We start from the raw sequence: 27,759 nt of genomic DNA on the forward strand, positions 1-27,759 counted from the left end.
ATTTTACTTAACCAAATATGTCTAGAATTTTTTTTATCATGTTACCTATATAACAATGAATAAGTTATTTTTACATTATCTTTAAATAGTAAGTCTTTAAAATCCAGTGTGTATTTTACATTTACGGTACAAGGCAGTTTGGACTGACTACTTTTCAAGTGGTCAGAATGCGATGTTACTATAATTAATTAATGAATTAATTCTGTAATACCATTTCCGTTATAGTTTGTTATTTTATCCTTATTTGTTATGTAAAACAAGAGGCAGGTACCATGGTCAGCAAACTTTCAAAAATGGTGTGTAAGGTTCTGAAGTGGTAATGTCTATATAGTTGAATAGACACTGGTGACTGTGTGACTGTGTTTGAGAAAATTGGAGTCAAAGTTGGTAGTTGTGAGCTACCCAAGGGGGATCCCAAGACCACCCTGAGGCTTGATGATTTGCTAGAAGGACACAGAAATCAGAGAAAAGCTGTTAAACTCCTGGTTTATAACAGCAAAAAGATACACGTTAAAATCAGCAGAGGGAAAAGGGTACATAGGGTGGAGTTCAAGAGAAACCGGGTGTGAGTTTTCAGTTATCCTCTCCTAATCGAGTTGCATGGACAGTGCTTCATTATTCCAGCCACCTTGTATGACACCATGTGCAAAGTGTTGCCAACTGGGAAAGCTTACCTGAGACTTGGCATCCAGAGTTTTTATTGGGGATCAGTTGCACAGCCATAGAGGTACTCACTTGACTATCTTTAGCTTCTCAGTCTCCGGCTTCCCTTATTCCTCGTCAAACTGATATAGTGTGGCCCAAAGCCCCAGGCATACAAAAACAGACATTTACCATAATTCACATTATTAACATAAATTATCTAGTGTGGCCCAAAATCTCAGGTATAGAAAGAGACTTATCAGGCACGGTATTCCAAGGGCTCAGAGGTTATCTTCCCAGAGGTTGTCACAGGCAAGTCCTGTCTTTGGTATGTGCAGAGTTTGAGCCCCCCAAGCTTATAGAGTTACCCTTTACTGCATAGGATGATTCTGGAGTCTTACAAAGGAAAGTGTCTCTAGTGTAAATTCTTACAGAAACAAAAGGGTAGATCATATTGGCAATAGCTCAGTTCACCTTAAATATCTAATATCTTTTAAACAAGTGGCATGGATTACTGACAGTCAAGGTAGAGTATATAAAGGCTGACAGGAGAAGTAAAGACTGGAGCACTTAGGACAGCCCCAAAGTTCTAGGCTTCTTAGTTGGAATCAACTCTTATAGTTTACTGACTGCCTCTTATAAATTCACCTTGCTTGGTGAAATATATATATTATCTCTTCTAATCCACATCTAAACCTCCGTTTCTGCCTGTGACAGAGCAACTTGTATCCAAGTAAGCCTCCTGCTGAGAACTGCTTGAAAAGCTAGAGAGAAAAATAGTCTGTCTCATGGTGTTGTAGAGCTTCTGAGTCTGTCAAGACTTGAAGAGTCAAGATTCAGGAGAGAAGGGAGATAGACATATTCTATGCTGGCTTCCCTTTTAAGGCATTTTTTAACTCTTAAGGTGTTTTGGATAAGAGGATAAAAGATGAGCAGTGTATAAGAGATGAGCAAAAAGCAACTGTGAGGAAGTTGAATGGAGCTTTCAGTAGTTTGTTCTTGTTGTTTTTCTGGTCCTAGGTTTGCAGTTGGAATCCTTTGAAGGGCCACACTATAAGAGTGGGAACAAATCAGAGTAGGCCAATCTTTACAGTGTCTGAAACTCAGTCTTAAGCCAGCTCAGTCCCTCATTGGATTGAGCTGATCTGCTCCTACTCTGCTTGCTAGAAAAAAAACTAAATCCTTCTCTGGAAGAAGGTAACTTCATCCAGAGCCTTTGCATTTTTTCCATACATATTTTCATGCATTCATTCACATACAATGTGTAGCATTCAATAAAAAATTACTAAGCATACAACAGGACCAACATAGAAAAATCAACGTTAGAAATAGGTTATGCAGGTTATCCATAGGTTATGCAGACTTTGGAGTTACAGATGAGAGCTTTAAAATACTGTAACTAACCTATTCATGAAAATATATGGTGAAGTGGAGAATTTCATTAGAGAACTGAAACCCATAGAAAAGAATCAAATAGAAATTCTAGAACTAAAAAATATAGTAACTAAAATTAAGAACACAATAGATGAGTTTAACTGCAGATTGGACACAGTTGAAAAGAGGATTAGTCAGCTGGAAGATAAGTTAGTAGAAAGTGTTCAGAAACATAGATTTGTCTTTTTGGTGTTATGACCAAACTAAGCCTAAGAAATAGGAACTTTTAAATATCTCACCAGAATATATCTCTTCCTTAGAGCCCATGAGTGAATTAGAGTGTAGTTAAAACTTTTGCTAATTTAAAATGTGCTATATTTTTATATTTTTGCTATAGTGGTTTTGTTTTGTAAATAAGTATGTAAAATGGAGTTGGTAAAATATCACTTATAAATTTGTACTGATACCCTCCCCTCCAGCCGTTGAGCAAACAAAACTATTCATGATTAGTACCTTATGCAGAGTTCACTTGTTCAGCACACTCAGCTGCTTAGAATAGAGCCTTAAAATGAGAAAATAAGCAAAATACCTACAGATTCAAAATAGATATCCAGAGCTGGGTGGTAAAACATGTATTTTAGCATAGGGGAGTTATGAGGCCCTTAGACTTAGTTGGGCTAATGGTTATAATATGCTTGATAATCTGATAAACTAGCTCACCACAAGTAAAAATTGTAAATTAGAGAAGAAGTTATGGGGGCCGGCCCTGTGGCCTAGTGGTTAAGTTTGGCGTGCTCTACTTCGGTGGCCCAAGTTCAGTTCCCAGGCACAGACCTACACTACTTGGCGGTGGCCATGTTGTGGCAGCAACCCACATACAAAATAGAGGAAGATTAGCACAGATGTTAGCTCAGGGTGCATCTTCCTCAGCAAAAAAAAAAAAAGTTATGGGTAAATTATTGAGGAATTGGTTTTGGCAGCATATGCCTTCTTTGATCATATCTAAGACTCCACTATGAATTGTACCATTGGTGTATGTACCACTTAGAAAAAAAGCTGTCAATTATATTTTGACATCCCATTAATTGTGAGATATATCCTGATGTCAGAGATGTTAAAATGTGAAGGAAAAAGTAAATGGTAATTCTAGTTTTAAATATCAGTTCTATCGTTTATTGTTTGTTTGACTTCAGTCAGGGAACTTCTTTGAGCTTGTTTGCTTGTTTTTGAAAATGGGATATTATAGTCTACTCTTTAGAATTAGGAAGACTAAATGAATTAAGACATATGAAAGTGTCTAGTATGGGGTAGATATTTGATACCTGTTAATTTGGCTTTCATTTCTTCCTTCTAAAACTTGGCATTGTTATGATAGTAGGAAGAGACTCCTGACAGCTGACCAAGAGAAAAAACAAAAACAAAAACCCATTATATTGGCTAATTAAGAACTTAAAAAAGAAAATTCCTGTTGGAGCTATTTAATAAAGTGTCAAACATCATTCTTTATTCTCTTTCCACCCCCTCTTCACTCCTCCCATCCCCCCACTTATATCTAAAGATATCACTGACTGGTTCCAATATGATGATTGATATTTATAATGATGGAACCTACACATCGACACAATGTTGATATTTTCACTACATTGGTTTTTTTAAAAGCACGCTTTAGGAAAATTTCCGATCCTTCTAAATTTAGTTGTGGTGCTTAAAATCTCCATGTTTAGTTTTGTAGAATTCGTGGTCCTCTGATGATGCTATATAAATGTATCACTAATCAAAGCAAGTGGATCTTTTAAGGAAGGGGTTAGATTTTGTGATGTTTGGCGGAAGTGAGAATTACTCATTATATTCCTATTTTGAAGATTCCCAGTAAACCCAGAGTGACAGTTTTCTTGAGCTGCAAATATTCATAGCTTTAATCTTGTGTTCATTCTGTTCTGTTCTTTCAGGATATTTCAAGTCACATTTAATTGATAGGATGAAAAAATTTAAGAGAAGACTATCCCTCACGCTTCGAGGAAGCCAGACTATTGATGAATCATTGTCTGAATTGGCTGAACAAATGACTATTGAAGAAAACAGCAATAAGGATAATGGTAAATATTTGGGGGGGTGGGAAGGGGAGGAGAGATGCTTCCTACGTTTAATTGCTTTATAAATAGCAGGTAAATTTGCTTTCCTGATTAGTTCCTAATAGCTTCCTTTTGTTTCTCTGTCTCATTCCCTAGTTCTTAGGAAAGAGAAAACTACGTGACTTGCTTGCTTACTTACTGGAATGTTCCACTCTTACTCCAACAGTGTTACTATCCCTGGTCTCTAGCCCTAATGAATTCTCCTATCCCATTTATCTTTCCATTTTTCATTGGTTCTTAAATAAGAATCCTTGTATAACACTATCCTAGTTGTTAAGTAACTATTTTTAAATTAACATTTAAATATTTTTATTAGTCTTATAACTTAATACAGCTTAAATGTACATAGTAAGTCTATGAAATTGAGGTTTCATTATAGTTTTATAGCATTATACATGCATATTGACTATCCACCTAGATGACAAGGTTCATCACATGAGTGAATCTTACTATTTTCTTATCTTATGTTTACTGCAGAGTCTGTTCATTGTATGGAGAGCACTTACAGTAGATAGGCATACAGTAGTCCCCCCTTATCCTTGGTTTCATTTCCTGTGGTTTCAGTTACCCCTGATCAACCGCAGTCTGGAAGTAGATGATCCTCCTCCTAACTATCGTCAGAAGGTCAATAGTAACCTAACACTATGTCATAATTCCTATGTCATTCACCTTACTTCATCTCATCATGTTGGCATTTTATCATCTCACATCATCATCAGAAGAAGGATGAGTATAGCAGAATACGATATTTTGAGATAGATATATAACTTTTATTACAGTATATTATAATAATTGTTCTATTTTATTATTAGGCATTATTAATCTCTTACTGTGCCTAATTTATAAATTAAACTTTATCATAGGTATGTACAGGAAACAACAGAGTATATATAGGGTCTGGTATATCCACAGTTTCAGGCATCCACTGGGGGTCTTGGAATGTATCCTCTGAAGATAAGGGGGGGACTACTGTATAATGTTTCAAATATTTTGACACTTCTTTCTACAATATAAAGTAGTAGTACACAAGTTGATATAAAATAAAAAGAGCTTGTTAAATTGAATGGATTAAAATGCAAAATTCTGATGAAATTTATAGAACAAAGCTACCTATTCAAAACTGAAATAGCCCTAGGTATGTCATAATAATAACTAAGAAGGAGCTTACAGGAACGGCTGCCAGTGTATCATGATGTGCACATTCTCTGGCAAACCTTCCTTGCCTGTGCCTGAAATTCTTCTGTTAGAGATTTGTGGCAGTGAGTGAAAGCATGAATACCCTCACCCCCTCCAGCTGAATGCACATGTCCTTGTTGTGAGAGAGGGAAAGGTATAATGGAAAGAGCTCTGGACTTTAAGTTAAAAGTCATGGGTTGGAATTTGGGATACACTTAGAAACTTACTAGTTTGCATTACTCTGGGTAAGGAATTTATCCTGCCCAAGCTTCAGTTTATCTCTTTTCCTCAGAAGGGTCATTATTTACTTAGGGTTATCTGGCTCATTGTAATATGGGAGAGGAGACATAGATGAATTCAGTAGAAACTTTAATAATTTGGATATAATTTACTTATATGTAGGAGGGAAACATTTTGCATTTGGGTCAGATCTCAAAGATGATTTATAATGTTTTACTTTAATCCTCTTGCCAGGAGCAAAATCATTAATTTCTCTCTCATGTCCTCTTTGAATTCTTGGTATTAATTAAGCCCCATGTGGTCGTTCTTATGATGAAAGAGTCTTGCTAGCTATTTGCCAATGATGTTCAGGAGTAAAAGAAGCACATACATCTTGATAGATGGTTTCTGGGACACGTTCTTAACTGGTATTTGACTACAAGAAAACCTCTCCTTTAAAAAAAAAAGTGTGTGAGTCAAAGAAGTTGCACATACTTTTTGGAGAGCTAATTAATATTTTAGATTAACTACATATTTTCTAGAATATTTTAGTATTAACTGTCTTAAAACATGCTTAATATATAATGAATGGTGAAACATGGAACATATTTTTTCAAGTAGTACATATTGTTTACTTTATTAAAACTTCTTTTATTATAATAGTAACATTAACAGGTAGTAAAGAAGAGAAAATAGCTATATTGAGTTTCCTCTTAACCTGAGTTACTTGAAATAATACTTGAAGATGTCATAATAGACATTGATTCCTCTTGGGTCGCAGAGACTGTTGATAGCATAGGCTCTCTCTGAGTTATAATCTGCTATTGCTTATTCCCTATGTGAAACAGCACATCGATTTCACCAACAACTTTGACAAAGATTTATACCTTTTTGGTCATCTGTCAGTGCCTGATAGCTGGTTCCAACATATTCTTTCTTTATGCAGTTTATCTTAGAGCATAAAAAGCTCCTAAGATAGGTGACACACACAGTCCATGTTTGAATATGGTTTAATGAATGAGAAGTGGTAGATTATACTTTTTAAATGATCTTCTCACATATGATGTAACCAGCTTGTGAAGCAAGTGATCTTTGCCTAAACAGCCCTGTAGTGGCAATGCTAGCTTAAAGAGGAGGAAGAATATAGTTTATGATTTCCCTAAGTAAACAGCCTTTGAACCAGTTTTTGATCTCCTGTCTCTTCTTCAGTCACATGCATGAGCACAGTTCTGTTACTCTTGCATTATATATAGTCAGGTGGCTCTCATGCATACTCTAGAACAAATTGAATGGAGAAGTACACATATATGGGGATAATACTATAAAAATCTTAGAAAAATTATGATGCATATGATGCATTAAGTTATACACGTATGCACATAAGCTCTCCCTCATACATATTCTACCCCCATCCAGATAGAATTTGAGCTATTATCTTTGTCATTTTGATAATTGAGTCATACTGTGAAGGCTTTAACTCAGTTATAAATGTAATGAGAGTTCACATTAGAGTGCCTGTCTAGATAAACTAGTGTGTTTGCACATTGATAGGTGGATTGAACCCAGGGAAAGAGGAATCTTTTTTTTTCAGGCCCTGCCACGGGCCAGTAGGAATCTTGAGTTTATATTTAGTATTTTAAAAATAAGTTGAAAGTTTGCAAACTTGGTTGATTTAAGCATACTGGCCTTAACTCAATACAGCTTTTCTAAATATGAAAGGAAATTTTTGCACAAAAATTTGCAAAGTGAGGTGTAAGAAATATTTTTCCGAAAGTACTTTCAAGGGAAAAGAATTCTGAGCACATCAGATTATTTTAGTAACCGCGAAGCTATTAAATATTTAATTTTTTTAAAACGGTCAAAAATTTATTCATCTTAGTTCCTCAAAAGCTGGAAATAGAATTACAGTATGACCCAGCATTTCCATTCCTAGGGATATACCTGAAAGAATTGAAGCAAGTATTCAAACAATACCTTTTACACAACTGTTTATGTACATGGCAGCACTATTCACGGTAGTCAAAGGTGGAAACAACCCAGATGTCCATCAACAGATGAATGTATAAACAAAATGTAGTATATTCCTAGAATGGAATATTGTTCAGCCATAAAAAGGAATGAAATACTGGTACATGCTATAATGTGGATGGACCTTGAAAACTGAAAGAATCCAGACCCAAAAGGTCACATATTCTATGATTCCATTTATATGAAATATCCAGAATAGGTAAATCCGTAGAGACAAAAAACAGTTTAGTGGTTGCCGGGGCCTCAGGAGAGGGAGAATGGGGAGTGCCTGCTTAATAGGTACAGGGTCTCCTTTGGTAGTGATGAAAATATTTTGAAACTAGATAGAAGTGATAATTGCACAACGTTGTAAATGTACCAAATGCCGCTGAGTTGTACACTTTAAAATGGTTAATTTTATGTTATATGAATTTCAACTCAATAAAAACTTAGTTCATCTGAGAAATACTTTTTCCTCATAGATTCTCAATTTGCTTGGTAAAAGTCAATATTATTTTAGACATATCACAGAAAATTATGATATTTCAGGATCTTTAAGTAGGTAGCCTTACTCTATAATGAGAAGATATATTGAAATTATTTAGTTTGATGAGGAGGATAGGTGACAATTTAAATATGATGGAGAAACTAGATCATAATTATAGAAAGGCAAAAATAATGTTTTGTTATACTGTTTGGGGCTTCTGAGTGCAGCTACAACAAAAGTTACTTCTTTTGACACAGCTGGAATCCTTCAACTCTGAAGAGGAGCTGCATCTTCACATTCGCAGGAAGTGTAGCAAAACAAACTTAACTGAATATCACTTCTCATGATTATTTAGGATCTGAAGTAACCCCAAAAGGTGAAGATTGAAATGGTCAGGTTTTCAAGATATTCCAGTTTCCTGTCCTTACTCCTCAGTCAGTGCACTGGGGCAGTTTATCATTTTGTTTGGAGTCAACAAGCCAAGTTCTGTGGATATTATGAGACTTCGTCTTACTCCTGGGTTTCTTCCTGTCTCCTGCTGATCTGATACATGGTAGCAGTGACAGTTTTTGACAATAGTGGTGACATGGGGGTTGTAAGTAGTGCTAACTCATACAGATAGCACAAGGTCCGTGAGAGGGTGAGGTTGAAAGCACAGACTTCATTAGATGTATATAGGGTCTGGAATAGGATCAGGCTAATAATAGTGTTTAAAAGAGCAGGATTAGGAACAAGGAATGAGTAAGGCTACAGATAGGGCTAAGAAATTTCGTGTTCCTGATCATAGTAGTGCACATAATCAGAAGATCACATAATCAGAATAAATAAGATGCCAAATAAATTTCTTAGTGGAATCATGATTGCCATGTCATGATGTTAAAAATCATTGGAAATCCTTACTAGGAACTGAGTACTTTTTAGAATAAGAAAGATCTACTGCAGATGTCCATATGGATTTCCATTGCTTTTTAAAGAATATTATAAAATACGCATAACCTATAATTTACTTTTTTGAACTGTATTAACTTTTTTGAAATGTACAGTTCTAGTGGCATTAGGTACATTCACATTGTTCTGCAACCATCACCACTGTTCATCTCTAGAACTTTTTCATCATTCCAAACTGAAACTCTGTACCCATTAAACAATAACTCCCTGTTCCCGCCCCTTGGCCCCTGGTAACCACTATTCTACTTTCCGTCTCTCTGAATTTTCCTTTTCATGTAAGTGGAATCATACAATATTTGTCCTTTTGTGTCTGACTTATTTCACTTAGTGTAATGTCTTACAGGTTTCTGTACTTTTTAAAATACAGAGTATTATCTTACTAAACTGTCCAGTTAATTGCTGTCATAATCTTGAAATGTTAGAATATTTTATGATTCTCTCCTGGGCCACATTCTCTTCTCTATTTGCTCTCCTTGGGTGACCTCATCCAGTCCTATGATTTCAGCTACTATGTATATATGGTGACTACTCCTAAATTTGTATCTCTGATCAGGATTTTTGTCTGGATTTCTAGATTCATATCCAAATGCATAGTTGGCTTCCCCACATAGATGTCTAATAGGAATCTCAAACTTAATATGACCACACTAGAATTCTTGATGTCCTTACCTCAAAATCTGCTTCTACTCCAGCTTCCCTCACTTAACCTGAATAAAACAAAATAGATACTGCTAAAAATCCAGGAATTATCCTTGATTCTTTTCTCTCCTTTACCTTTCTGTTCTTTTTTCCTACTCTGCCATTTTAGCTTACTATATATTTACTACATAACTTTTAAAAACTCACTATTAATGATAGTCATTTATATACTTGATACATGATTCCAATTACTGTCCTTTCACATATCCTATTTCATATATTTTTAACAGTTGCTCTGGTGGAGATTTAAAAATTTTCTTTTGGCAGATGTTTTTAATATAGGTCTTCGCTAAAAGCTGAGTGGGAGAATGTGTGTGAAAGTCATTTTGCAGCCATGTCTGCGGGCCTTTTGGTTCTGCCTTTTTGGTTCTGTAATATATCCTAAACCTGTCTGTTTCTCTCCATCCTAGTTCAGGCCAGCATCATTTGTTGCTTACGGTGTTATACCACTCTCCTCCTTCTGTTTCCCTTCAGTTGATTCCCTATCATCTGTTCCCCCACAGCATCCATAGGGATGTTTAAATTTTTTTTTTATTTTTAATAATTATAGATTCAAAGGAGGTTGCAAAGATAGTACAGAGATGCCCCTTGTACTCTTCTCTCAGTTCCCCCCTTTGGTTACGTCTTCTGTAACTATAGAACGTTATCAAACCCAGGAAATTAACATTGGAATAAAGTGTGAATATAGTTCTATATCATTTTATCACACATGTAGATTTTTGTATCCACCACTACAATCAGGATAAAGAGCTATTTCATTGCCACGAAGAGATCCCTCTCATGCTACCTGTTTATAGTCATCCCCACCTCCTTACCTCCCACTATCCCTGACCACTCAGTCATATTTTTAAAACGTGAATCAGATCATATTGCTACCTGCTTCAAAGCTACCATAGCTGCTTTCAATCTCATAATAAAATTCAAACTTTTATGGTGATGTGCAAACCTGCTTATCTCTCTGACCTCACTTGATCACACTGTTCCCCACGTAATTACATACCACAACTACACTTGCCACCTGTCTGTTGCTCTACACGGTGGTTCTCAAAGTGTGATCCCCGGACCAACAACAGCAGTATCACCTGGGAATTTGTTAGAGATGCATATTTTCGGATTAAATGCCAGACCTACTGAATCAGGAAGTCTGGGGGTGGAGCCCAGCAATCTTGTGTTTTAATAAGTCTTTGAAGGTGATTCTGAAACATGCTAAAGTTTGAGGATCACTGCTCTAACAAGTCAAACTCTGTCACATGTTGGCTTTCGCAGTAGCTTTTCCTTCTGTCTGGAATATCTCGTAACCCATCACTCACCCTCTTCCCATGACTGGCTCTTTCTTGCATTTATATCTCTGTTAACAATACCTCTACGGAAAGAACTTTCCTCAATATCCAGTGTAAAATAGCTACTCATTTATTTTCTGTCACATCTCTTTATTTTAGTCTTTTGTTATATTGTCTATCATTATCTGATATTTTTCTTATTCATTAGTTTCTTATCTGTTTTCCCCTCCATTAGATTTTATAGTCTCAAAGAGTAGTACCTTGTTTGTTTTGTTTACCTCTTGATGCCCAGGGCCTGTAATAGTGCTGTCAAATGGTGGGCAAACAATAATATTCCCTGAATTATTGAATGTTGTTATGATCTCCATTGTTTTTAGCTATATTCCCCAGGACTATAAAATTATATTCCCCGGGAGAACTTTAGAGAGCAACTAAAACAAGTGTCGTCTATAGGCAGAATGTTTATATATTTTGTTATGATTGCAGATATGAAATATTACAACCTAGAAAGAGAAAAATTTCTTATAGGTTCTAACCTGTATCCCACAGTACTTGTAACCATTTAATTTATGCATTTATGTCAGATACCCTCCTCCCCATTCATTATTAAATCATTGATTATTTTACTAGGCTTAAGTTAAGATCCCCAAATCCTTGATCAGCCAGCTACTGCTGAGGAATGTACAGGTCATGGGACACCTTGGGCAAATATTCTTGATCACTAGTTAGGTACTTCCCCTACCTCCAGTCTGGTGTTCTACCCAGAAGGGTAGATGACCCTTTTGCCCTATCCTCCCTCTCCCCTCTCCTTTTAGGCAGCAATTATCAATAGAAGTGCAGGCCAAGTGGCCTTCTTGGCTCCTTTTTCCTAGGCCCATACCTTGGTTTTGTTCTGTGGATATGAGCCACCCACCCCCTGCCAGCTTGTTCTTGGTGTCTGATAACCTTTACAGGCAGGGGGAATCCCCTCATCAGAACATATCCTAACTCCTGATTATCAGCTACAAAAGAAGAGCTAGCTCCATTTTAGAGGAGAAGATATTCAGAGAAGCCTGGTTCCTTTTAAAATTCCTTTAGGGACCTGCCTGGTGGCATTAGTGGTTAAGCTCATGCACTCTGCTTCGGCGGCCCAGGGTCTGCGCATTCAGATCCCGAGCACAGACCTGCACACCACTCATGAAGTCATGCTGTCATACAAAATAGAGGAAGATTGGCCCAGATGTTAGCTCAGGGACAGTCTTCCTCAGGCAGAAAGAGGAAGACTGGCAACAGATGTTAGCTCAGGGGCAATCTTCCTCACCAAAAAAAAAAAAAAAAAAGTGAATTAAAATTCCTTTACTACTACCAATAAAAACATAATTCTAATACAAAAGACTAATTGTGTGTCACACAAGACTTCATCATGTCCTTAACCTATATCAGAGCTCTTGTTTGGAGATGGAAAGGGGTCATGAAATTCCCTATAAACATTACAAAACAGGATTTCCGCCATTTATAGTTAAATAACTTTTAAGTAGTATGTTTTCAAAATATTTCTGCTTGGTTATAGGTCTGTGATTTAAAAAAAAAACAAAACCTCTTTATATTAAAAATCCCAAATTTAGGGTAATAAATTTTAGAACCTCTATACTGATCTGTACTTAAGTACTCCTGTTTTATTTACCAACTCACATACCTTTTTGACTGTCTAACAAATAGGGATATAAGTTCCTTCAGGCCAGGACCATGTCTTTTATAATCTGCAGCATGCCTAATCATAAGTCATATATGGGGCAGTCAGTAAATGTAGGAGTAGTATAGAAACAATCTTGAGATATATTAAAATAAGCAAATGGATCAAAAATCTATGGGCTATGTTAGTAGTTTGTGATTGCTAACCAATTTTGTTTATATAAGAGATGGATAATTACTAGACCAATTTCAAATATTAAAGTATTTTCTGTAAGTATTTTTTCATAGAAATTATTTTAATTCTAGTACTTTGTATAGATAGCCAAAGAAATAAGGTTAAATATTATGATCTTTATTATAACCTTTTATTGTTTTCTCTTTTGCTTTCTCAATCCTTCTCATGTGATCCTGGATCTTGGGCTATTAATGGAATGATTTTTGGATACTGTGAACCCCAGAGCCTATTGTGAAGAATGGCAGGCCTCCAACCTCTCACAGTATGCATTCCTTCCTCCACCAGTACACAGGGTCCTTCAAGAAGCCCCCACTACGGAGACCGCATAGCGTTATTGGAGGAAGCCTTGGCTCCTTCATGGCAATGCCCAGAAATGGAAGCAGATTAGGTAATTTAATTGTCTATTTTTTTTAACTTTCTGACTGTAGGTCATGTACATAGCTATGTTTTAGTTATATGGAAGTCAGCCAGTCTTTATTACCTGATTTTTCTTGTAAGATAAAAATCAAGTTGAGAATAAGAGAGATAGCAGAAAGATAGAAGGTTCTAGAAAGGTAGTAGTGCTGACACTACAGAGGAGTAACATTTGAAAACCTATTCACCAGAAAGAAGACAAAACCCTTAAGAGGTGGATGCCAAATTTCAAGATGAATGGCAGCTTAAGATGGTGCGTAATTTAGGGTCATACCTTAGTAATTCCAGATTATCACCATATGATAGCCCAGTGCAATAATTAGTATATATGATTATCACCTGAGTTGTTATTCTTATGTCACCATGTCACTTTAAATATCCAGGAAAAACATGTATCTGCAAGTTTCTTTTTGTTTATTTCTCTGGTCTTTTTTGATGGTATGTTATTTATTTATCATGTTTTGTTTTTTAAAATAATTTTAAGCATAATTATTTTATAGTCTCATAAATATATTTACTGAAGTTTCTGAGGGTTTTATTCTGCTGCTTGCTTAATCTGCTTGTTCTTGCTGTAGTAGATTATTTCCTTGTGTGTTTTGTTAATTTTGGGAGTATAAGCTTATCTACAGTGGGGTTTCATCTATAGGAAACTATCTATGTAGCCTTTATCCCTAGAGGTGTAACCCTATGGAATGGTGTGTTGGAGTTGGGTCACGCTGGTTCATGAGAGATGATTGTTAAATTTTCAGGAATTTCGCAAGCTGGTTGTTAAACCCAGCCATTATTAAAAAATTATATAAACTTACAATTAAGTAAGCTAAATTAAAAACAAAGTTAATGAATACTCAAAAGTCATTATTTCCTAATTATTTTACTACACTTTACTGTTACCTATGCCTTGGGAGTTAGTTATTTCTATCATTATCTGTATAGTTAAGCTACTGTGTAATAATATGCACATTTCTTCCCAACTACATGTTCGGTGTTGTTGTGATCGTAGTTTGAATTTGGCCATGGAGGGAGTATTTACCCCACAGAAATTGGAAAACACTTCGGATCGGTCTTGATTTATTGTTTTGTTAATTGTCTAGATCAGGGGTTGGCAAACTTTTTCTTTAAAGGGCCAGATGGCAAATTTTTCAGGTTTTGTGGACCACATATGGTCTGTGTTGCGTGTTTTTTTCTTTTTTAAATAACTTTTTAGAGATGCAAAAACCATATTTAGCTCAGGGGCCATACAAAAACAGGTCATGTTTGCTGATCCTTGGTCTAAACTTAAGAAAGGGATGTTGAATATGTTAGTAATGCAGATTAAGTTTAAATTATGTTGTGTCTGTAGCTGTTACATTGTGATTGGCACAAAAATTGAGCCATTTGAGAATTAAATATTCTTTTATTACTCAAAAACTATTAGCTGACTCAGGAAAGAAATTGCTTACACCAGTTGTCAAAGGAGTGAAGTTTTGACATAGCCTTTATTGTTTCACTTTTGTGTTATTAATGGAAGTGAAAATACCAACCAGTATTCATGTTGGAACTACACTTGTTCGTTAATGATGTAAGCAATTTCTTGGTTGAGTCAGATGGTACTCAAGTGTTTATTCATAGTCTGAGATTAACATGCTCCTTTGTAGTCCTTGTGCACTAGGATAGATTTGTTTTTTGTTTTTTTGGGGTTTTTTTTGGTGAGGAAGACTAGCCCTGAGCTAACATCTGCTTCCAGTCCTCCTCTTTTTGCTGAGGAAGATTGACCCTGGGCTAACATCCATGCCCATCTTCCCATACTTTATATGTGGGACACCTGCCACAGCATGGCTTGATAAGCGGTGCATAGGTCCACGCCCGGGATCTGAACCTTTGAACCCTGGGCCACTGAAGTGGAATGAGTGCATGAAGTTAACCACTACGCCACTGGGCTGGCTCCCAGATTTGTTTTTTAAGTCCACCCTTTACTGAAGGATGTAGCTGAGACTTTGAGAGTCTCATGCCTTTCTATAAGAAGGTCTCACTTGTAGCTCGGACACCTGAGGCTTCATCTTTTTTCCCAGTGTGGCAGCTAAACCCAAGCACCTTCTTACCAAGAGCAGCAACCCCTCCCAAGAAAGTGGCAGAGTCAATTTATGCATAATAGCTTTGGGCTTTCAGTTCTTTCTTTGTCTTTGCTTTCTGGGTATTATGCATACATTCTTGCAAACTCAGCTATACATTTTTTAGTATTATATTTTATTCAACATTTCCTCGAGGAAGGAAGATTTTCAGATTTTGCTGGAAATGGAAAGTGTAGTTAAATTATCTTTAACATTTTAAAAGTGTGACAGAAGACTATTTGGCCTCAGATGTGTTAGATACCATCAGATTAGGAATCAGTCACCAATACATTGACTTCTGCTGCCAAGTAAATTTCTTGTTAAGATCTCAGTATAAAAGTTCTCCAGAAATCTCTGTATAATTGAATTATATTCTAAAAGTGCATATTGATCTATCAAAATCCATTGCCATTTACAACTGCTTATCAGTGTGTATAAGAATTTTCTCAGCAATGTGTTACCAAGACAAAATACAGAAATGTATGAATTCTAAGACTCATTTGATGAGATCCTTGAATTCAATTTTTTGTTAAATAGTTCTCATATTTTTATAAGCAAATATTGTTCCTTAAAAGTTCAAATTTGTAGTTATAAAATATTATTTGTTTTACATATTGATATTTCATATAACATTTCATTTGAAAGAAAATGTCCAGTTATCTAGTCTGTTCTTTGATTTTTATGTAATATTCAATTCATTGGAATATTTTTTGAGCACCTTCTAAGTACCAGGCACTTTATTAAGTTCTGGGAATACAAAAGTGAATAAGCTAAATCCTGCCCCCAAGGATTTCATAACTTGTTGTAAAATCACACGAACCAAAAAATGCTCTTCAGTGCAGTAGGTGCAGCCACAGTAGTCATCTGTGTCTGAGAGTAGAAAAGACTCCACTGAGTAATGATGACACATGAGCATAGTTTTGAAGAATAAGTAGGAATTCACCACCAAATTGATAAAATGGGGACAGGCATCTCTTAGAGATAAGAAATAAAAAGTATGTTAAAGTACTGCTGCATGAAACAACATGATGCTTTTTGGGGAATGAATAATTGTATAGAGAGGACTAGTGGCAAGAGATGAGGTCTAGCATTTGTTTGTTTCTTGGTGGGCTACTCTTGCTAGATAAATTAGAGGATGATTGAGAAATGCAAATATGTGAGCAGGTGTGTAAGTATACAAGTTTGTATTTAATATTCTCAGGTGGAATTAATCTCACTCCCCTCTACTCCTATTTAACTTTTATCCCTATTAAAAAAATACAATAACCCACCTTGTATCATAATTTAAATATGTCTTTGCCCCCAACAGATTTTTGGCAGTCACAAGTTTGTTTTTGTAGTTCTGGTACAAAGTAGATATTCAGTGTATAATTTTTGAATTGTTGTTGTTTTATTTTTTAACATTTGTGGGAGGGGAAGCTGCATGAGCAGCTTTGACAAAGTATTTTAAAGAATATTCAACGAACTAGCTCATTTGGCTGTAGATTCAATGGCACATTATTTAATAGAAAGAATACTGAACTAAATAAAAGGCAAAAGACCAGGTTTCTATTTTAGCTCTGCCTCTAAACTGTATGACCTTTGAAAAGTCATTTAACCTTTCAACATCTCAGTTCCCAGATCTGGAAGATGAGAGAACTGACTAAATAATCCTCAAGTGTTATTTGTAGTGTATAATTTTATTATTCAATTCTGGATAATAACTTGAATGTTAGTTTTTTTCATAATCTGAGCGTGTAAAAGGATTTCTTACTACTATTTTAAGACATTTGAGTTATGTTTTGATATATTAACTGCACACATCTGGCACCCAGAATGTAAAAGACTTTTTATGCTATGATTTTTATGTGTTGGCCATCTACATCTTACCTGTAGTGATAATAAGTTATATGATATAGTAGCATATAATACATCTTTTCTAAGATAAATAGTGTTTCATTTTTTGATACAGATATTGTTCATGAAAATCTAAAAATGGGATCAGATGGTGAGAGTGACCAAGCTTCTGGGACATCATCTGATGAAGTCCAGTCACCTACGGGTGTTTGTCTTAGAAATCGTATACACAGACGGATCTCAATGGAGGTAACCATTTAAAAAACATAAGTATGTGTGCATAAATACACACACATATATATCAAAGTACAGTCATGCATTGCTTAACAGTGGGGGTACATTCTGAGAAATGCATCGCTAGGCGATTTCGTCATTGTGCGAACATCATAGAGTAGACTTACACCAAATTAGATGGTACATAGTCTGCTACATACCTAGGCTACATGGTACTCATCTTATGGGACCACCATCCGTTGTAGACCAAAATGTCATTATGCGGCACATGACTGTAAATGCCTATTTGAAAATTTTCATGAAGGCATATGACACAAGAAAGTTGTTTCTTTGCATTAGTAAAGAGTAGTTTTGTGAATATTTCCTTTCTTCTAATTATCTACTATCCCAAGGCAAGTATACATTAATTATTTTTAACATTCTGCAAAACAGTGAGTAGGATCTCTGCAAGGGAAACGTGAATTTTCAAAAATTCTGGAAATCCAGAATGATACATTAGCAGTCTTCTTTTTAGAAAATATGATTTTAATTATATTTTTTAGATTCATCTGAATACTTCATATTTTATTTTATACCTATTTTATTTCAGATTTCAAAAGGTATACATAAAATAAGCACCAGCTTTTTTTTTTTTGCTTTATATTATAAATACGGGTATGATTTTTTTTTTTTACTAATCTCTGTAGCACATGTAAGTTATTTCTCCATGTAAAAGAATGAAAGCTCATTTCCTTTTCTTTGTCAATGTTATGTATAACCTTGAGGACAAAAGTTGATGAATGTTATCGTTTCAGTATATACTATAGATTAAAATAGTTTTCTTCAAAAAAATTGAATATTTTGAAATAAGAGTATTGTTACTTTTTCATTGCTGTTAAGTTGAGATACTGATGATTAGACTATCTGTCCTATTGGCTGATTGCATTTAAAGATTGCTTCTGAATCAGTTAAGGAAGACAACATCAGTTTTTTTTTTTTTATTATTTTATTTTTATTTTTATTATTTTATTTTATTATTTTTATTTATTTTTATTGGTTTATAACATTGTAAAAATTTCAGGTGTACATCATTGTACTTCTATTTCTGCATGGACTACATCATGTTCACCACCAAAATACTGATTACAACCCATCACCACACACATGTACCAAATTATCCCTTTCACCCTCCTCCCTCCCCCCTTCCCCTCTGGTAACCACCAATCCATTTTCAGCTCTTGAGATAAATTTGATATCTGTTCATGTCACTGTGTGAATTATATCATAATAAAGTAATATTCCATTTTTTTCTTCATCATCTGTATGATTTTTTTAATCATATGTTTAAAAGTTTTATTTACTATTAGGATCCATATCTGGACTTTCTCATTCTTCCATTGAGCTATATTTATTTTTTCCCCCAAAGGTAACATACTCTTGATTATATTCTTTTTATTGTATATTTTAATATCTGGAAAGACTTCTTCCTCAACATCCCCCCTTCATACACATATGTATACTCTTATTTATTTTAGAATGTTTTGGGATATTACTTTCTGTTTATTCTTCTAGATAAATTTTAAACATTTTGTTTTGTTCCAAGAATAACCTTATTGTGATTTGTTTGGGTTATGTCAAATATAAAAACTAATACGAGAAAACCACTATCTTTTCATTATTTAGTCTTACCTGTGGACCTTAAATAAACAGACAGCCAGTTATTTCTCTGGCAGGAATGGGTTTATTTGGAATTAGTGAAGAACTGCAATTTGGGATGTGCATGGCTATGGTTATGGGCAAATCTGGAGAGGCGAAGGAAGGGGCTCACTTTTATAAAAGTAAAAAATGGGAGTAGGGAGGGGCTGTTCTAAATGAAAGCCCATTGGAGGAAAGTAACAGTTTAGGATAGTGACAACTTCTCACTGGCTAAGCTCTGGTGCTTCTCATTGGCTGTGCTGTTGCCAGGAGGGGAGACAAATCTCCCTTCAGTAGTAAAGTAGTTGCACTTCCTGCTGGAGATGCAAACGTACATTGCTTCCTACTTGGACTAATTGATGATGTATGCTAGGGCATAAGAGCTCCCCCTACAGGTCTTCCTGACTCCAATTTAGTTGAGGTTTCTTTTATTAATTTCCACATACATTTGGGAACATGATGTATTTCTATGCTTAAGTCATCTCTCTCTCAATAAGTATTTATACAGTTCGTATACATCTCAATTTTTTTTTTAACTTTGTTTATTGCAGTAACATTGGTTTATAACATTGTAAAAATTTCTATACATCTCAATTTTGTTTCATGGTTTGGTTACTATTATAAATAGTAGGGGTTTATTTTTATAGTATTTATATTTCTTGGTATGATTATATAAGCAAGATTTCCTTTTAAGTTTCTCCCAGTTCACATTCTGTAATTAAATGAAATAGAAATGCAAATAACTTTTACTTCCTTCTTTTCATTGACATAGTAATGATAAAATATTTCAATTGTCTCAGTGTGTTGCATACAAAATCATAGAATATCTACTTGGTTAGTTAAACCAATCACATTTTGTGGTAGTTTTTGCCTATTCCTACTATGTGGTATGATAATGTCAAAGTAAATTCCATGTGAGTTTACCAATTAAAGGATTCAAATAATTGGGTTGCAGAGTACCATTTCAATAAAACTACATTGTATACTCTTGCTTACAGTAAATATGTTTGCATTCGGTATATTACATATAATCAACATAGGTAAAATGGCAACTGTAATAAAACTTGATAGTTTACTTATCACTAAGAAATAATACATTAGAGCCCACGAATTAAAAAGTCAAACGCCTTTGTCTTCTCTATTTGTAGTTACCTACAAATATCTTTTTTCTTTTTTTTTTTAAAGGATTTAAATAAGCGGTTGTCACTGCCTGCAGATATCAGAATACCTGATGGATATCTTGAAAAGTTGCAGATAAACAGTCCACCGTTTGATCAACCAATGAGCCGAAGGTCTCGTAGAGCTTCCTTGGTAAGTTTTTAGTCTCCTTTACCTACATCATCAGATCTGCTTGTTTGATTTTCTGGGTGTTAACATTTTATAGTAATTTTTATATTTAATGTTTGAATAGCTAAATTTTATTACATAGCCTTCTGGATTTTATCGTTTTTCATTCCTAAGTGTTTAAAGATGCATACTGGAATAGAATTTAAGCTATATTTTATTTTATGTTTTGGTAAGTTTTATTGATATATGCTAGATGTACAGAATATGTACTAGATATATAAACATATATTAATATATACTAGATATATAGAAAAGTATATAAATCATGACTGTATATAGCTCAATGAATTTTTGTACCGTTAACATACCTGTGTAACCAGTACCCAGATCAATAAAAGAAAATTCCAGAAATCCCAGAAACCCCTCTTGCTACCTTTCTGTTCACTTTCTACCCCTACTTCCTCAGCTGTAGCCATTATCCCTGACTTCTAATGCCAAAGATTAGTTTTACCCATATATTTCCCACTGTTTTGATTATGTTTATAAGTATGTTTTAATATCTAGAAAGACTTTTTTTAATCCTCATTTACATACAAGTTCTTATTTTAAAAATACTTTTGATAGTCTTTTTCTGATTATTATTAAACTTTTGAACTTTATATAAATATATGTTATTAAAATACATTTTATACAAATATATAAAAATGTGTATTTATACAAGTTTATATGTATGTATTATACAATATGTATCCCAATATGTATGGAAGCATATAATATGTATTCTTTTTGTGGTTGGCTTCTTTTAGCTCAGTGTTATGCTTGTGTTTCATCTAGGTTGTTATATGTGGTTATAGTTCATTTGTTCTTATTGTTGCATGGTATTCCATTGTATGAGTATACTGTACTTTATCTAGTCTCCTGTTGATGGACATTTACATTTGGATTGTTTTTAGTTTTCGGCTATTACCAAATAGTGCGTATATCACCATGTGTTTTGGTTAACATATGTCAGCATTTCTGTTGGGTGTATATGTAGGGGCAGAATTGTTGGACCAGATTGTATGCATATGTTCAACTTTCTTAGATACTGTCAAAACAGTTTCCAAAATGGTTGTACCAATTCATACTCCCATCACCAGTATATGATTGTTTTAGTTGCTCTCCATGGCAGCATGTTCTCCATTGGCAACAATGTAATAATTGACCCAGCGCTGCTGCTTATTGAAAGGACTGCTTTCCCTGTTTCAGGGTCACCTTTGACATAAATTCAGGTGATTATATATGTGAAGATCTCTTTTGTCGGACTACACTCCTAAAGTAGAGGTACATATAAAGTGCCATGCGACAACAAAAGAGACAGCGAGTAAAATGTCTTTGCGAGTCATAGGCTTACAGAGGAGATAGTGCTTGAGTTGGCTTTAGAAGGATGGATAGAAATTGGTGAAGTTGACAGTGGGTAGAAAGGTGTTCTAAGGAAGAAACTTTATGTACTAAAACCCAGAGGAATGAACCTAGGTATGTTGGGGAAATTATAACTGATATGAAGGGTAAATGTGGAATAATATTAAAGAATTGGGCTTGAAAGGATGGGGTGGATCCAGACTGTAAAAGCCTTAGATGTCAGACCAAGGAGTCTGGACTTCCTCCCATATAATGGAATGACCTCAAAGGTATTTATTTAAACAAGAACTGACATGATCACATTTTTGTTTCATAACAGTAGCTTTAGGAAGAGTGTAAATGATGAAGTAGAAGGAGAGAAAGACTACAGACAGGGAGATCAATTAGGAATTTATTCAAAATTAGGGATGATGTGGCAGTCATGTGGAAATGGAAAGTAGAACCCAGATCCTAGGGATTACGTAGAGATAAATAGGCAAGACCTGGTACCCAGTTGAACTTGGAATCTGAAGAAGGAGCAGTTGATGAGGATTCGTGGGTTGCTAGCAGTTGTTATATCTCCTTTTTACATATTATATCAGAGAATGATTTTAGTCACTAAAAACTTCTGTTTGGGCTACATATTTTAAAGAATAAAATTACTTTATGCTGTATGTAATATGAGCACATAGTTATTTGACATTCATCAATATACAATAAGGTAAAAGTGTGATGCCAACTTGATTTTGGTATAGGTTTATGATCATCATAGTCTTGCATCACTGCTTAAGACATTTTTATTCAAATAACTGTCATTTCATCACCTAGTTCTAAGTATTCTTTGGCTATCAATTTTTATCGAAGATTGGTACTTAGGATAAATTTTGGAGTTATTGTATGTTCAGATTGGGACTAAAGGTATGATTTAATTCCCATCAGTCTACATGAAATTAAGGAAAACAAGTGCCCTCTAATGAATGTTAAGTGACTGGAGTTTTTATTGTGTTTGAGTGTTCCTACCCACCTCCCATGTTTTTTGATATGAAATGAGTTAGAGATTTCAGATTAATCATGCCAGCTGTGTTTTGGTTTCTATCAGTGCATCTCTTTCATAATTCCTCTACCTTACTGAAGCATGGTTTGTTTCAAAGTGTATTAGAAAATTATTCTTCAGTATCCTAGATTTATGTATGAAGGGGAAGTGGTAGAAAATGGATGGAAAGGAGATGGGAGAAGAAAAATATTCTTCACGTGTTAGAGCTCATGTTTCCATGGATAATATACTCTTTATCTAAAAAATAAAATATTTTTTCAAGATAAAATATAAAATTTTAACCTTGTCTTTCTAAAATATAAAACTTTGTTTTTGTATTTATAATAGCAATGTATAATAAGTAGAGTAGTAAAAATAAGTCCTTTGAGTAGGAATTAAGAAACAAGTCAAAATTTATTTCTGGTAGAGAAAGACATACAGTAGGACTGATTGGTTCTATAAATTCATGATTGTCAACCTCAAATGGACCCTCAATATTGCTTGGCTACCCTACTGTCTTTCTCTGGTTAACTCTTCCCCTCTCGCTCTAAGCAGATGATCTCTCCTCCTATATGATAAAGAAGAGAGAAGCCATTAACCAGAAAACCTCTCATTTTCTAAATAACAGATGTACAAATCTATCCACACCTATACTCATTCTGCTCTTTCCTTCTTTTAATATTGAGGAATTGTCCTTCTTCCTATCCCATCTCCTCAGGATGCTTAGAATATTTATTATCCCTATTCACTCATGTATATTCAGTCTCCCTCTCAATTGAATCTTTCCTATTGACTTTTTATTTAAATAAACTTTTTATTTTAGAGTAGTTTTAGATTTACAGAAAAAGTCGAAGATAATATAGAGAGTTCCCATATACCACATACCCAGTTACCCCTATTGTTAACATTTTATATTACTTTCGTACATTCATCACAACTAAGGAAACTAACATTGGTACATTACCATTAACTAAACTCCACACTTTATTCAAATTTCCCTAGTTTTTCACTAATGTCCTTTTTCTGTCCCAGAATCCCATTCAGGACACCACGTTACATTTAGCCGTCATAACTCATGTTAAAGATATTGGTTATTGGATTGGTGAAGTGCTATTTAATATTCATTTATGGTTGATAAGAAATGGAATATTCTAACTCTTTCCATACTTACTGAAACATTAGACTAGTGGGAAAGCCCAGCTGCAAATAGTCAAGATTCATTAAGAGCATTGTCGCGCTTAAAATAATGGCGTGCCCAGTAGAAGTTGAGTGCAACTTTTGTAGACTGAAGGTCTGTATATGAAAATTTGTCTCATTATATTGAAATTATAGGTTATACACATTTGAAGAGTCTGCTTCTTTCTAAACAATAAGTATTGGATTCCTCATTCATGGCTTTACCAATGTAGATCATATGTAGGTCTTTTTTATTTTCAAGAGTGGGTGAGAAAGTAGGGTATCAAATCCTGATGCCTCTCAGAAATAATAAATATGGGGTGTGGAAGTGAGGTTCAGAGTCCACCCACAATCTAGTTTACCTTTGGCATATTATGTACAGGATTAAGATAGTATCGTGATGATAGTAACAGCAATTTTTGTAAGACAAAATGAGTAGAATGGAGGTTCTCAATCTCTTTTCTGTCCCCCACATATCTAAGATAGAACACGTTTCTATCAGTAACAGCAACTGGGTAATTCTCACAAAGAGGGAAATGGGTGTTTGCAAAAATCTCCCTTTGTCTTCAGTGTTTCTTATATACACATTCACTTAAAGAATGGCATCTATAGAACTTTTGCACATACTTCATTTACTTTGAAGCTCAATTAGAACTACCTTGCCAGCATGTTAATACATCTTTACAACTGTGATATAGTGATTATGTTTCCAGAGCCAAAGTAATCAAGAAATCCCCCGTAATGCTCAATACCACTTACAAGTTACATTGAATTATAGGAAGGCCATTATAAATTATAATTTATTTTGTGTGTGTGTTTTTTTTAATTTCATGTGATTATGCTGTTAAGAGCCATCTGAACAGGAATTTGCTTGGGGCTTCCAACAAGCCACGTATTCTCTTGGAGCAATGAAGTATCAGAATAAATTATTTTCATTAGTTTGGAAAGCAGAATTAAGGAGATTTTTATGTTGTATTAAAATATAAAGCTTACTGTTCCATTCCTTTAGCTATTATTTCTGTTTTTATGAAACTTTTAAAATATTCTAGAATAATCTAAGATGGCACTCATTGTATATTGTGAACTCATGAAAGCAGGAATCATATCTGTCTTCTTCACTATAGCCCCAGTACCTAGCATTGTGCTTGGTAAATGTTGAATAAATGAGCTTTGTTCTCTGTCCTCTGAATAATTTCTGTAGGAGAGCATGTCAACAAGCTAGTCATTATATCTATTGTTAGTCTTGTCATGTTCAGCAGATAAAAATGCAAGCAAAATTTTCTAAAAATTCCATTTAAATATTCAGTAAGTAATATTGATGTAATTATTAAATCCTTAAGGTTGGAAATTATTAAAATGGGTGATGAGGTGGGTACACTTTACTCTTTGAATTAGGTTCTGACAGACAATTCACTAGTATAACTGTGCCTTTTGTCTGAATTCTCTGACTGCCTGCATGGGTGGAATTCAGTAATGCTATGTATTTTATAGATCAATTATTCAAATTTAAATTTAATTTCATAATTGTAGTACAGTATTTGCCTTCTTTTTAAAAAGCAGACTTGCAGCATATTTTAATGATTTCACTAAAGTTCATTCTCTGAAGAGTGACTCCTTGTAATGTTAATTTTTGATGCAGCCCTTACAGTTTATTCCTTATATACTTTATATATAATACAATAATCTCTATAACATTTTTATCTTTACAGTTTTGAATTTGTAGTCCACTTACACACTCTTTAAAGCAAATCTCAGCATTTTGTCATAGCCACCATTGGACCAAAGTGTATTTGATGTTTTAAGGGCATGCTAGTATTTATTCACTTAAGATAAAAGAATGAATAAGAAAATTTCCCAACTCCTGATAAGAAAAAGTTCCTAGCTTGCAATCCTCCTTTTCTTTGTGCTTCTCATTGTTATGGATGATGACATTTTTATTTTCAGAGACATTCATTGTTTTATTCATACTAGATTCCATTTATTATCAATATAGTTTTCCTTCATAAAAGATATGACACAAGACTTAAAATTCATGGCAAAAGTACAATAGTTTCATATTTTTGAATGTAAGCACCTGAATTCCAGAGATAGGTATACGAAAATAAACACATTCTGTCATAGTTTATGTGACTTTGGCAATTAATTTTTTTTTGAAGTAAGTTAAGATCATATGTATATGGGCTATAAAAAACAAACCAAAAGATTATTCAGAATCGGGCTCTCATGTATCAGCGAGTGTAGGCTGTTTGCCACATTTTCCTTACTACAGTTAAAAACTTCATTTGTATTTGGACAGTGTTGTGTATTACAGTTTTACTTTATTATTCCGCATAGTTATTGATAATAGAAAGCAACAATTTAATATCTCTGAGTCATGTACAAGGCAATACATGGGCAGATTGTATATGATGGTTCCAAAACCTCATTTTTTTAAATAAATTTTTTGGAAAATACCATCTGTAGGAAAAACTTTTAAATAAGAGTACAAAAAGAAGCAATTCTCCAGTTATTCACGTATATCATTGAAAAAAAAAAGGATGAAAACAATTCCTTTGAGGGGCCTCTGCTACTTTTGGCCATTCAACTTTGGACAGTTTATCTTGTTCAAAGTGGTGAGTGATGTTAAGTCAAATTGTCAAGTATCATTTTCATTTTACTCAGCACCTCTGGAAAATTGCATATTTGAACCTCCAAAATTTGACTAAAACATAGTATTTCATGATCTAGCATTATTTATACACCTTTCGGAGCTGAGGTTATGTATAAAAGAACATTATTTCCTTCCACTGGCTATTTATTTAAGGACATTAGCACCACTCTGAGAAGCAAATCTTTCTTTAGATTATTACTGCTTTTTCCACTGTCTACAAAGGGGTACTAAAAAGCAATTTTAAGAAAATTCTTGTTCTCTTTTGTTGTTTAACTTTTTTTCTTTTTCTACTCTCTCAATCCCTAAAATTCCATCTCCCTATATTTTTTCTTTTTTCCTAAATCTTTTGTGTTAGGGTTTTTTTGTTTTGTTTGTTTTTAGTTTTTGAATATTAGGTTTCCACTGTGTATTTGGTTGTATTCCATCTACCTCATTTATTGACTCTATAGAAAATAGGCAAACAAGCCCAAAGTTTAAAAGCAGTGGTTTTGAGAACCCACTTTTAAAGCCCCCCTCCCTTTTTTTGGCCCAGATTTAGACTTGTATTGATTCTTTTGTGTTTGCCATTTCCTGATCCATAGTAGAGTGTCACTTGCAGTTATTTTTTCACTATATTTTGGTTGGAAAACCTGAAACAAATAGTATTTGTTGTTTGCAGGCCTTCCTAGGGATCCAAAGATTAGTGAAGGAAAATATGTAGGAAAATTATTTATTTTTCAGTTTTGCTAAAAAGAAAATCCTGTAATTATCTTTTGTAAAAATTCTTTAATATCTTAACATGACTGTGGTATGTTAAGATCTCAGGGTCTTAAAACAAAATTTTTTCATTGCTGAATGTTCATCCATCAATTTTAATTGTGAACTTTATGTTTTTGAACATTTGAATGTTCCAACATCAGGTATATTTTAAAACTTGACAGGTGTTCAACAATTATAATCAGATTTTTCTATTCCAAGACAATCTTTAGAGCAGGATGGTTTCAGAAATTAAGAAAGAGATGAATTGAAATTTTAGGAATACTAAATTTATAATTGTTTGCTTTCAGTCAGAAATTGGATTTGGGAAGATGGAAACCTACATCAAATTGGAAAAACTTGGAGAGGTAGGTAATACTTAT

At 34.3% G+C, this 27,759-nt stretch overlaps 1 protein-coding gene across 1 annotated transcript in view; it reads left to right on the plus strand.

The window, feature by feature from the left end:
- The window catches only part of CDK17 (cyclin dependent kinase 17), a 101,687-nt gene that overhangs the window by 55,066 nt on the left and 18,862 nt on the right, over positions 1-27,759 (plus strand). The window contains exons 2-6 of the mRNA XM_058568609.1: positions 3,966-4,112; positions 13,094-13,258; positions 17,323-17,456; positions 20,301-20,426; positions 27,688-27,744. Coding sequence (XP_058424592.1) covers positions 3,995-4,112; positions 13,094-13,258; positions 17,323-17,456; positions 20,301-20,426; positions 27,688-27,744 — 600 coding nt within the window. The 5' untranslated portion in view covers positions 3,966-3,994. The remainder of the gene's footprint in view (positions 1-3,965; positions 4,113-13,093; positions 13,259-17,322; positions 17,457-20,300; positions 20,427-27,687; positions 27,745-27,759) is intronic.

The sequence above is a fragment of the Diceros bicornis genome, chromosome 25 (genome assembly GCF_020826845.1).
Source record: "Diceros bicornis minor isolate mBicDic1 chromosome 25, mDicBic1.mat.cur, whole genome shotgun sequence".
Classification (NCBI taxonomy): Eukaryota; Metazoa; Chordata; class Mammalia; order Perissodactyla; family Rhinocerotidae; genus Diceros; species Diceros bicornis.